Source organism: Cheilinus undulatus, linkage group 21, assembly GCF_018320785.1.
Source record: "Cheilinus undulatus linkage group 21, ASM1832078v1, whole genome shotgun sequence".
Taxonomy (NCBI): Eukaryota; Metazoa; Chordata; class Actinopteri; order Labriformes; family Labridae; genus Cheilinus; species Cheilinus undulatus.
The window spans coordinates 2,892,267-2,905,491 of record NC_054885.1 but is presented as its reverse complement, the minus strand read 5'-3'; the positions used below and the strand labels follow the sequence as shown (position 1 = coordinate 2,905,491).

The window sequence follows — 13,225 nt, the reverse complement described above, 5'->3', positions numbered from 1 at the left end:
CTGCAGCTATGACTGCTGCCGTTACTCTCCAACACTTGTGACTGGTAGCTAAAAATAAACTGTTTAAATGCACTTTTCCTCATCCATGAGATTCTTTGAATGCCATAAAATCAGAACAAATATAAAGTTCAGGGAGCTTCTGAACACAACTTTCCTCTGCAAACGTTCACGACACACTTTGAAACACCCACTGGATGTTCCATTTCCTCCAAACGAGTCCCTCCTCCAGGAACGGGCCCGCGGTGTGCTGCTAGAAGAACAATTGTTTTTTTGTTTAGAGTCAATTTTGCCTTCAAGCCACTGGCACGGCTTCTCGCTTTTACTGTAACTTTGAAGTGTGCTGGCCTCCCCCAAGGTTTGCTTCAATTGAATCTGACTGCAGCTTTGTTCCTCCACTGCCGTGTCATTCCCCGTTTGTCAGAACCTGAGCTGCAGCCTCACGTTTGTCAGAACCAGGGACTGTGGTGTAAAAGCCAGAAATGAACGCGTTTTCTCTAGACAGTGAAGGCTCCCATCCTCCTTGCTGCAGTCGCTGCTTCCTTTCCACTTTTGAGGTTCACAGGAGAGATTTCAGGGCTGTTTAAGTCTTTATTCTTTCTTTTTTGCTAGGATATCAGCTCACTTCCATTCTCGTACCTCAGCTCTCTCTCAGAGCTCTTCTGCATTCATGTTCCCACGATGCAGCTTCAAATAAGAACGCCGTCCTTTCAAGTGGTGCCAAAACCCACACCAAACTTTTCTACATAGTTTGCTGCCTAAGATTTCTTCTACCACTAATATTCAGACAAATAACTTCTGATGCGATAGAGATGCCCTGATTGATCAGGAACCGATCGTTATCAACAGATTTTCATTCAAGTACAGGAACATTGATCAGAATTAAAGCTTCTAGCCACCGATCAGTGAAACCAATCCCATTTAGCTAATCCTCTGGTGTCTGTAGCAGAGAGAAGTGCTGTGGGGTGTGATAATTTAGTCCACCTGACAGCCAGAGGCTAACACATCAGCAATGTGAATCAGATTAAAGAGAATGCAGCAAAACTTTGTTTTTAGTCCTGTTCATTATGTTCATCCAGGATTGAGTTCTGAGTTCAAACCAGCAGGAGAAGGGCTGATAAGATAATGTAAATATTCTAACATTCTATCATTGGAATAATATTAGAATTGGTAGATAATGGCTTATAAAGTTATTTATCATATCAGGGGATATATAAACTTCTGCTGATATTTACAACCCATATATCAGCTGTAAATATCAGCCAATATTGGCTGTAAATATCGGCTGATATTGGCCTATATCAGAAGTACATTTCTGCCGTTTCAGCAGTAAATACTGACACATATTGGCTTGAGATATTTGTCAATATAAACTGTATATATTTGTCCATAATAGTGGTAAATAATAGCCTATATCAGCTCTAAATAACAACCCTTGTTACCTGTAAATATCAGCCAATATTGGCTATAAATATCAACTGATATTGGTCTATATTGGCTGTAAAAATTGGCCAATACCAGTGGCAAATATTAGCCTATATCAGCCCAAAATACCATCCTTTGCCACCTATAAATACCAGCCGATATTGGCCTATATCAGGTCTTAGTATTAGCATATATTACTGTAACTGTGTGCCTATATTGGCAGTAAATATCAGCCTATATAAGCTGTAAATATTGGCCAACAACTGCCTTAGATATTGGTCTATATCAGCGGTGAATATTACCCTTTATCAGCTCTAAATAACAACCTTTCTTACCTGTAAATACCAGCCGATATTGGCCTATATCAGCTGCAACTATTGGCCCATATCAGCTGTATATATCAGCCTATATTACTGTAACTATGTCCGTGTATTTGCAGTAAATATCAGCCCTTTTCACCTGTAAATACTGGCACGTATTGGCTGTAAATATTGGCCTATACTGGAAGTTAACATCTGCCAATTGGCTGTGAATATTGGCCCATATCAGCTGTTAATATCAGCCTATATCGGCTGCAGTTATGTGCCTGTGTAAACTGTAAATATCATCCTCTATCACCTATAATTTTTTATGTATTTTGTCGTAAATATCAGCCCATTTCACCTGTAAGTACTGGCCTATATTGGCTGTAATTATTGGCCTGTACCAGCTGTATTTATTCGCCTGTTTTGGCTGTAGATTTTGGTGTATATTGATTGTAGGGACTGGCTGTTATCAACTGTAAATATCAGCCAATATAGGGCTAGATCATCTGTAAACATTGGCCCATATCAAGAGTTCATATCAGCCTAAATCACCTTTTAATATTCTGCATATTAGCTGTAAATACTGTCTTATATGGGCATTAAATATTGGCCTACATTGAGTGTAAACATCTGCTATTACTGGCTGTAGACATTGGCTGTAAATATCAGCAGATATTGGCGCATTTATGCTGTAAATATTGGCCCATATCAGCTGTTAACATCAGCCTTAGGGACGAACAAACTTGTGGACCTCATTCAGTTAAAGTTACCAGTAAACAGAATCATGTTTTGAACCGTGTTGATTTTGTTAGCATTAGCATTAGCATTAGCATTAGCCCATTCAGGGCTCTGTTTTTTTTTTTTGCGAATGAGTGGTTTCTATGGAAGGTACTGTTGTACTCTTCATACGATGATGTGCAGATATTTTAGCTTTCTAAACTTTCCGTGAGCAAAATGTGCACTACAAAGATTTCTATGTAGAGTACTACAATGATGACTATGGAGCAGGAGTATTTATTTAGCCACTGGTTTCCAGTGAGTAATGTTGCCATCCTGGGGGGGGCGGGGCAGGACAGGGGCGGGGCAGACTGTGTGACATCACATGCAGAAGTTCTATAAAGAAACAACAGTCCAATCACAGAACACCCAGGCAGGCAGGTGAACTGATCCACTAATGTTAGAGTCACACACATAAACATCACAGTAGTCTGATTTGACCCACGGTTCTGACATAAACAGGATGGAGATCTACATAAATGAGTGTATCAGGGAGAAAGTGTTGTCATTTTGGTAAATCCTCCATGTTTGATCCTCAAAGGAGATTTTTTAAGACGACTTTAATTTCAGTAAAAAAGAGAGAGATTTTTCCTCCTCATTGCTGGAAGACATTAAAGCAACCAGAGACGAAAAATGAGGAGTAACACTCAGATGACATTTACAGATGATTTATGCCTTGAAGACATGGCGATGGTGAATAATTCATAACTTTCCTCCAGAAAGACTTTTGGTATCGACTAATTTGATTTTTTCATGTGTAAATGATTGCTGCAAGTCGTCTCCATGAGGCAGCAGCCAACATTTTCAGTCTGTTGATTTTAGAGCTTCGGCACGCCACCAGAACCAGATATCAGATCCTTAAAGGTGTGATTCTCTCTATGAAATTAACGTTTTTAGAGACAAATGCAGGAGGAGAAGGTGGATAATAAGACGAAGAATTCTGCCTAAAAAGTGATAGGAAAGATTGTTTCAGTGGAAGATCTCATACATCATCCTGCTCTTTGTCTCTCAGGGAACAGAAAAGCTGCTCTCCATCCTGCATCGCTACATGGACATCCACGGGACGGTGTACTACGAGACTCAGCGTCCCCCCGAGGTTCCAGCCTTCGTGAAGAACCACGGTCTGCTGCCTCAGCAGGAGCTGCAGCAGCTGCTCAGGAAGGCAAAGGTGGGTCAGGAAATACTCAGAGGTTTGGACACACTAAGTTTCACTAGAACTTCTAGAAAGCTCCTCCCTCCTCAGGCAAACCGTCACATTGAAGGATCCATTTACATTTATGATTTTTAGTTATTGTGTATTCTTTCTGTAACACCCACATCGTTTTCTTTTCTGCATGTTCCTTTCCTTTTTATCCATCACTCTTTCTCTGTCTGCATGCATCTCCCTTCTCTCTCCTTTGGCTTCTCTTCTTCTCTTCTCTCTACTTTCTCTTCTTTTATTAGGCATCTTCACTTCTCTATCTTGCTGCATATTAATTTTCTCTTTTTCTACATCTTTCTCCTCTCTTTCTCTGCATCTCCATCATCTTGTTTTCTGTGTCTCTTTCCTCTTTATCTGCATTGCCATCCTCTCTTTCTGCTCTTTTCTGCATCTTCCCTTTCCCCCCGCATCCACCTCTTTTTCCTTTCTGTGTCTCCCTCAGTTCCTGATAGTTTTCTTTTCTGCATCTACCTTCTCTCTCTTTCTGCACCTCCCCACTCTTTCTGCTTCTTTTTCTTCTCTTTTCGTTATTTTCCTCCTCTCCTCCCCTGTAATTTTCTCTCTTATCTTTACCCTGCATCCTCCTGTTCTCTCCTTCTACATAACCTTCTCGTCTTTCTCTGCATCACATTCTTCTCTTTCCTGGATCTTCCTCTTCTTTCTTCATGCAACTTTCCTTACTTACCTTTCTCTCTTTTTGTATCTCCATCATCTTGTGTTTTGCATCTTTTTCTGCGTATCCCTCTCCTCTTTCTCTACATCGCCATCTTCTCTCTTCCTGCTTCCTTCTTCTGCCTTTCTACATCTTTCTCTTCTCTTTCTGCATCTCCCTCGCCTCTTTCTGTTTTTTTCTGCATTGTTGTCTTTCTTCTTTCTGCTTCTGCTCTTTCTTTTCTACTACTTCCTTTTCCCTCCTTCATCCACCTCTTCTCCCTTTCTTGGTCTCCCTCAGTTGCCTTCCTGATTGTTCTTCTTCTCTGCATCTCCCCCTCCTCTTCCTCTGCATTCCCATCCTTTCTTTCTGCTTTTTTTCTGCATCGTCGTCTTCTGTTCCACTGCTTCCTAGTCCTCTCCTGCATGCACCTATTTTTCCTTTCTTTGCCTCCCTCAGTTGCCTTCCTGATTGTTCTTCTTCTCTCCACCTCTTCTCCCCCTCTGCTCTTCTGCATCTCCCTTCTCTCTCTTTCTGCTTCTTTCTGCCCTTTTCTGCATCTTCTTCTCCTGCATCTCACTCCTTGATTGTGTTTTTCTTTTCTGCATCCTCTTACTCTCTTTCCCTGCAAACCCATCTACTCTTTTTCTGTTTTTCTTCTCTCTTCTGCATCTTCCTTCCCTATTTCTGCATCACACTCTTTATTCTTTCTGCGTCTACATCTCTTCTTCTCTGTGTTGCCCTCTTTCCACATCTCAGATTATTAATCCAAGTTTTTCCTTGCCGTAGTAACTTTGCTAAATGTTCTTTTAGTGTCTAGAAGTAACATAAAAATACAACTGTGTACTTAATACTTTTTCTCCTTAAGCTCTTCATCGGATTTGGATTCCCCTACGAAGGCCCCGCCCCTTTAGAGGCCTTAGCCAATGGCTGCGTGTTCCTCCAGCCTAAGTTCCTCCCCCCTCACAGCTCTCTGAACCACGACTTCTTCAGAGGGAAGCCCACCTCCAGGAAGGTAGATCCACACTTAAATCTACAAACAAACCTATCCTAATGCTTGTTTATCATGGTGTAGAATAAATGCCATGTTTTTCTCCCGTAGGTGTCGTCTCAGCACCCGTACGCTGAGCAGTTCATCGGCAGGCCTCATGTCGTCACCATCGACTTCAACAACTCTGAGGATTTTGACTCAACCATCCGTGCGATCATGAGGACCGATGTAGGTTTGATATTAGCAGCACTGATTTAATAATGTTCTCCTATGGGAGCCCAGCACTTCTACCTGCTGTAGGATGATTACTTTTATAATCATTTGCTTGTGCATACTTCAAAGTTTGTTCTGACCCACTTCTACAGCCCTAAGCCTTTAATGGAGCTCTTAATCACAGCATCCGACGTTACAGCAAAATGCTTAGTCGGCTCGCCCTCTGCTCCGCACGCCGCTAATTACCTCAGCTATTGAGCGGCTTGGTAGGTAAACTGTGTCCACACCTGGGATCACATGGCGGCCTTCCAGAGGCCTGGCCCGCAGAGAGGAAGCATTATCCACGGCAGATCATGTTAATCAATCGTGCTGTGCTCAATCTGTCACCAGAACAACGCCGTGCCCCGGTGCCAGGATGTGAGAGCACCACAGCCTTGTGTGTGACATAGACCACAGCGTCTGTTTGAGGCTGATAGAGAAGGGATGAAGAACCAGCTCTGGTTAAAGTTTAAGAAGTTCATTTAAAAGATCAGTTTAAACTAAAAGTACATTTATTTTTCTAGTCTATGAAAGAAGGCAAAAAAACGTTGCTCCTTTTGTCTGTTTGAGGTGGTGCAAAGCAAAAGAATCCACATTCAGGCCAAAGTTAAAAAGCTCATCTTTGCAGCAGAAATCTACATTTTTACAGCCAGGTACAAACAACCTAAATCAGTGTTACTCAACCCTGCTCAACCAAAGAGCCACATTGTTGAAAAACACCTTTGCAAGAGCCACAATCTGAGTGGGGAGAAGTGGCAAAAATCGCATGAAGTAAAAATATGTTAAAGGTGGCAAAAACGGGTCAAAAGGGTAGAAAATGGGGAGAAAAGTGGAAAAATGGTCAAATAGTAGCAAAAACAGGTGAGAAGTGACAAAAATATGAGTAACAGGTGACAAAAAATGGTCCAAAAGTGGCAAAAACAAGGCAAAATATATGAGTGAAAAGTGACTAAAATGGGCAAAAAGCAGTCAAGAGTGGTAAAAATAGGCAAAAAATAAAGGAAACACGTGGTATGTAATGGCAAACGGTAGCTTATTTGGATGAAAAGTGGCAAAAAGTTGTGAAAACATGGGCAAAAATGAGAAAAAATGGCAAAAAGAAGTTGCAAATATGGGCAAAATGTAGCTCAAATGGGCAAAAAGCGGCAGAAAAAAATGTGGATAAGGGCAAAGATGGGAAAAAAGTGGAAAAATGAAGTTGCAAAAATGGAAAAAATAGGAAACAAGTGGTATTTAAAAGGTAGCTTAATTGGACAAAAAGTGGCAAAATATTGTGAAAAAGGGGAAAAATGGGGAAAAAAAATGTCTAAGAGAATTGGAAAAATGGGCAAAAAAGAGGAATTAAGTGGTATTTAATGACAAAAAGTAGCTTAAATGGCGAAAAGTGGCAAAAATAGGAAAAAGTGGCAAAAAGAAGTGGCAAAAATGGGAAAAAATAGGAAGCAAGTGGTATTTAAACATACTGAGTATCACTGACCTAAATCCAGAGCTGCACTGGCTGTTTCGCCTTGCATATACTATACTGTGCAGATTGAGGCTGAATTAAGGCGTACATGTGGCAGGTAAGCCCACCTGAGAGCACCATCAGGCTGGAAGCAGGATTGACACAACCCTGGCCTTGCTCTGGATGTCCTTGCATGTTACCAGGGCATGGGAAAATAATCTGTTGAAAAATATAACAAAGTCCACAGCAGGAGGGCGGAGTAAGAGTTGGATATGGTGAGTAAGCACCACCAAGGGTACAGTCCAGGCGGGGTGCAGGGTTTCCACGAGCCCCTGGTTGTGTCTTGATGTCCCAAGGGCCCAACAACTCAGTGTATCACCAGGGGTGAAAAAGCACGGACAACAAGATGCCGTCAGGCTTGACCTTGAGTGTAAGGTCAAGGTCATTTCATTCCGAAATGTAAACAAGGACAGAAGCCAATGATTTTCAAATCTCACAAACCCATTTTTTTAATTCACAATAGAACATAAAGAACATATCAGATGTTAAACTGAGACTTTTTACCCATCCATGACAGTCTGTGAATGTCTGGGAAGTGAGGAGAGGAATGTTGTCCCATTCTTGTCTGATGTAGGATTCTAGCTGCTCAACAGTCCTGGTCTTCTTTGCTGGATTTTTCCTTTTCTGATGCTCCAAATGTTTTCTGTTGGTGTACGTTCTGAACTGCAGGTAGACCAGTTCAGGACCCGGACTCTTCTATTGTGAAGCCGTGCTGTTGTGATGTATGTGGTATGTGGTTTAGCATTGTCCTGCTGAAACAGACGTTGTCTGGATGGGAGCATATTTTGCCCTAAAACCTCTCTCTACTTTTCAGCATTGATAGTTCCTTTCCAGATGTTAGAGCTGCCCACGCCATAGGCACCAATGCAACCTCATACCATCACAGATGCAGGCTTTAGACCTGGGCCAGGAGAACAAGCTGGATGCTCCCTCTCCTCTTTAGCCCACAGGACACATCGTCTGTGGTTTCCAGAAAGAATTTAAAGTTTTTATTCCTCTTACCATGGAACAGTTTTCCATGTTGCCTCGTGGCTTCTTCTCTCTATGATCTGGCTTTAACTGTCATTTGTGGATGGCCAACTGTGTTGACAGACGATGATTTCTGGAATGTTCCTGAGCCCATGCAGGGATTTCAGTACAGAATCATGCCTGTTTATAATACAGTGGCCCCTGAGGGCCCCTTCAGCCTCGAGCCTCACAGATTTTGCCAGATTGTCTAAATCTGTGATGATATTATGGACTGTAGACGGTGGGAAAGTCAAAGTCTTCATAATTTTACGTAGAGAAAATTTTTCCAAAATTGATCAGAAGTTTTAGACATTTTTTTTTTTCACAGATTGGTGAACCTCTGACCATCTTTACTTCTGAAAAACTCTAACATTCTCCTTTTATACCCAGTCATGTAACTGGCCTGTTGACTATTAACCTGATTAGTGGCAAAAAGCTCCTCCAGCTGTTTTTCATCACTTTTCCATTACTTTTCCAGCCTTTTGTTGCCTGTCCCTACTTTTTTGAGATGTGTTCTGGCTATCAGGTTCAAAATGAGTTAATATTTATCATGAAATGGTAAAATGTCTCAGTTTCATCATCTGATATGTTGTTTATGCTCAGTTGTTAATGAAATATGGATTTATGAGATTAGTAAATATTAACATGTTTTAAACATTCATTTGATACAGCAACCCTACTTTTTATATTTTATTTTGTTTTATTTTATTTTATTTTTTATTTCATTATATTATATTATATTAAATTATATTTTACTTTATTTTTATTTCATTTCATTTTATTATATTAAATTATATTATATCATATTTTATTTTATTTTATGTTAATTTATTATTTTTTTCCATTTCATTTTATTATATTATATTATATCATATTATATAATTTTATATCATTTTTTATTATATTATATTATATTATATTATATTATATTATATTATATTATATAAGGACTTAGACTAATAAATCCATGAGAAGAGGAATGTATTGATTACTTTCTCAAAGTTCCTGATATAGGAATTTATGGTGAGTTTTTAGTGAAATGTTAAAATCTCATCCAGCTCGGCTCATCCCCTTCTTTTCTCTTAGACACTTTTTCATTAAGGTTTATTTGTCTTTCTGCTGCTCTTGTTGTTTTTTATAGAACTCCACTTCTGCCTGTTTGTCTCACACTCTGCTGCTTCAGTTTCAGCGGCACCATGGCAACCGTCATGATAGAAATTTTGGAACAGGAAAATTTTGAAAAGCACTAAAATATCCAACACAGTCCAGACGTACTTGAAAGCTTGGCCTGTTTGTTTGTCGTTGTTTTCTGGAGTTGAGTGCTTCCAGGAAACCTCAGCACATGAACACGGAGGATTTTTCATTTCATGTCACTGACTGCAGGATAAAAGTGTTTCTCACATTTATTTTGTGTCAGAGTAATGCAGTCAGTTTAGGTTTATAAATCGCACAGTCATTCCAGAAATGTTTGCTGCCTCTGAATTCAAATGGCCCTCTGTGAAGCATTTTCTCTCTTCCTCTGATTCTATTATATAAAGATGCCCAAAAGGCAAATAGCATTGGGGAATAGCTGATGAAGTGCCAGATACATTTCATTAAACTCAGATGAAATCAAGTAGTAAGAGAGCGCTAAAAGGAACACAACAATGAAAGAAACCGTTTATCAATTTAAAAGCCTGAGTGCTTTCCTGGCCTGATGGTAAACGATGAGATCTCACTTCAGCTGCTACCATGGGAGACACTCAGAGGAGATCCTGCATCATGAATCCTGGCAGAGTCTATCGTATGTGGATGTTTTCAATAATTATTGATAACACTGGAGTACAGAAGCATTCAGAATTCAGTGATTAATACGAACAGAAACCAACCTGCGGTCAGTATCTCCAACACCTAGCGGAAGTGAATTCCTGCCATCACTTTGTTTTCACATTTACCCTTAAATTAAGTTTCAAAATCCTTAAAAGATAGTCGTTTGATTATTCTAAAAAACAAAAATATATATAAAAAAATGCACATGATGTTAAAAGTAATGCACACATTAAAAGGAATATTTTACTTTGTATGATATTTTGTTTATAATATTGCACATGATAGAGTAGTTAAAAGAAATACTTCTAATGATATTAAAAGTGATGCTCAAAATAAACAAATAAGAACAACAATAATGGTTTGTAAGAAATGTTGCACATGATATAAAGAGGAAATTGAACATTTTAAAAGGGATATTGCAGATGACAGGAAAAAAACATTGTGCACTATAGTAAGGGGAATATACCCCATGTTATTAAAGGGAATATTGCACATGATATACAAGTAATAGTTTTTAAGATATAGGTAGAATATTGCACATCATAGTAACAGGAATATTGCACATGGTAGGTGAAATGAATACTTTAAATTATATTGAAAGAAATAATCCCCAAAATAAATGATATAAAAAGAATGATAATCCTTTTTAAGAAATATTGCACATGATTGTAAAAGTGACAATGCAAATGATAGAAAAAGCAGATTTCACAAGAAAGTTAAATGAATAATTATGATGCTATAAAAGGAGTATTTCACGTGACATGAAAAGAATATTCCACATGATTGTGAAAGGAACTGTGCACATGATATACAAGAGTTTGTATGTTAGTAAAAGTAATGTTTGTAATATTTGAGTATACATAATGGTTAAAAAACTGCACATTATACAAAAGGAGCAGAATATTTCACATGAGAGTAAATGCAGTATTGCACATGACAATGATATCATACATGGTAGTAAAATAATGTTGCATGTGATAGAGGAAGAATATTGCACATGATAGTTAAAGGAATATTCTTTTTGGTGTACAAGAATGTTTGATTGCATATGATATAAATGAATATTGCACATGACCCTTAACATTGGATGTGATTTCTAACATGATGGAAAATAATGTCTCTGAACACTAGAATATACATAGCCGAGGATAAAAAGCAGGTAGCGTTGCATATTTCATGGCACACAAATATGAAACATTAAAGTGTGACTGCCTTCAGTGTAAGAAGGTATAAAAGAACATTAGTTCTGCTTATGGCACCTGAAATAAAATCTGATAGCCCCCATAATTATGGCCATGGTAATACCAGATATTAAAAGCAATTTTAAACATCATATAAAAGAAATATGAACGTCATTATCCCTATGGCACTGATAAATGTAATAGATCAGTAATACAGCACATGGCTCCTGTTATTGGATTTATTTTGTGCACAATTGTAAATATAGTAAAGTCAGATTTTAGAAAGTTATGTTGCACATGATAGAAACAACTTTTTAGTTGTGCGTTTAAAGAACAGGGGTTACACAGGTTGATGGCTTAAGGTAGAAACGACCTCCTGCAGCATTCTTTGTTGCTCCTCTGTCTGTGGCTGAAGAGGCTCTAAAAGCAGAGAATCTACTGATCAGTGCTCCTCAGTAAATCTGGATCCATCTCCTGCCCTAAAGTCCCTCTGTGGGTGATGAGACTCACTGACGCTTCACCAAACCAGCGGCCTCCTACCAGCTGACCACTGGCCTCCTACCAGCCGACCACTGGTCCTCTCCCAGTTTCTTCCGCTCTCTGACACATTGATGGAGTCGTCACTAAAAATAATGAAATCATTTTTCAAAGCTGTCACCTGTGATGTATGGGGTCATTGATTTTAATGTGAGTCTTTGGCGTGATATAAGCCTTTCACAATTACACTAATGAATGTGTCAGCTATGATTAACTATCTGCCTTTTACTTCCTGTATTTACAATAGCCTGGCTTTATGAGCATAAACAACAAACCCACATCCTTCCTTTGCTGCTTTTCTTCAATCCATGTGCACATCTGTGTTTGCAGGTGGAGCCGTTCCTGCCTTACGAGTACACCAGTGAAGGGATGCTGGAAAGACTCAACGCCTACATTCAGAACCAGGTGGGTTTCAGGGACAGCTGGGAAATTAAATTTCAGTAATTGAGATGAAGCAGTCTGTGTGCTTTGTGATGTTTGGCGCTTGATTTTTCATGCACATGGTCCTTAACTTTACAGTAGAGCTTCGAATTATACCCTAACCCTCCTCTAGGAGGCGCCACTCCTGGTCACATTAATTAAATTAACCCTCAGGCATCACTAGGGACAATTTTGTCCATTTGGGCAAATTTTTCCTCTTTATCTGCTCACCATTTTGGCTGTTAGTGCATATGGTTCAATTTTTTTGGCAAATTTTGGAATTCAGATTTTAATTGCTCTAATACATTGATCATCAACTGGCCACCCGGAGGTCATGTCCAGCCCCCGAAAGATCACTTAATTCAGAAAAGATGTTGAGGTTTAAAGAGTATCCTTTGGCTTTAAATGTCTGCAGCTGTTAAATCCATCCCACAAACAATTAATATTGAAATAGTTTGAGAATGACTTAACATTCGATCTGTTTTTACCAAAGTTTACTGTCATAATTAGTAGATATTCAAAATTAGGGTTAAGGTTTGCAGAAGTGCTGCAAAAATGACCAGATAAAATGGTGAAAAGAGGTTCAAATGTGGCATAAATTGGATAAAGAGGCAAAAATTGGCAAAAAGTGTCATAAATTGGTTACAAAATACAAAAATAGTTCCAAAAACAATGAAAATGGATTATAAAGTGGCAAAGATATAAGAAAAGTGGCAAGAATGGATAAAAGAGTGGCTCAAAGGGGATAAGATATGCGGGGAAAGTAGTCGAAATTGGTTAAAGAATGGCAAAAATTTGGTTAAGGAAGCTAAAAGGGGCAAAAACTCAGCAAAATAGCCTGGCAAATTGGTGAAAAGGGGTTCAAGAGTATCACACAAGGGAAAAAATGGCAGGAAAGTTGCAAAAGGGGGTTAAAGAGTAGCAAATAATGGGTGAAAAGTGGCAAAAATTGGTTAAATGTTGCAACTATTGTTAAAAAATGTAATGAAAAAGTGGCAAAAAATGGATAAGACTGGCACAAAGTGTATAAAACATGCAGGAAAAGTTGTTTAAAAGGGTTAAGGAATGGCTAAAATTGGGTTAAAGAGGCATAAAGGGTTAAAATGAGTTAATACTGGTATTAAATCACAATTGTGGAGGGCCCACTCTCTGGGATTTTCAGGGTC

The 13,225-nt window shown here is 39.0% G+C and overlaps 1 protein-coding gene across 2 annotated transcripts in view; it reads left to right on the top strand.

The window, feature by feature from the left end:
- Window positions 1–13,225, top strand: part of LOC121503387 (alpha-1,6-mannosylglycoprotein 6-beta-N-acetylglucosaminyltransferase B-like) — a 141,534-nt gene that overhangs the window by 110,208 nt on the left and 18,101 nt on the right. For both annotated transcript variants that reach the window (XR_005991368.1, XM_041777771.1), the window contains exons 12-15: window positions 3,517–3,672; window positions 5,226–5,372; window positions 5,460–5,576; window positions 11,970–12,044. Coding sequence is in view for 1 of the 2 variants with exons in the window: in XM_041777771.1 (XP_041633705.1) it covers window positions 3,517–3,672; window positions 5,226–5,372; window positions 5,460–5,576; window positions 11,970–12,044 (495 nt within the window). In the remaining variant the exon portion in view is untranslated. The remainder of the gene's footprint in view (window positions 1–3,516; window positions 3,673–5,225; window positions 5,373–5,459; window positions 5,577–11,969; window positions 12,045–13,225) is intronic.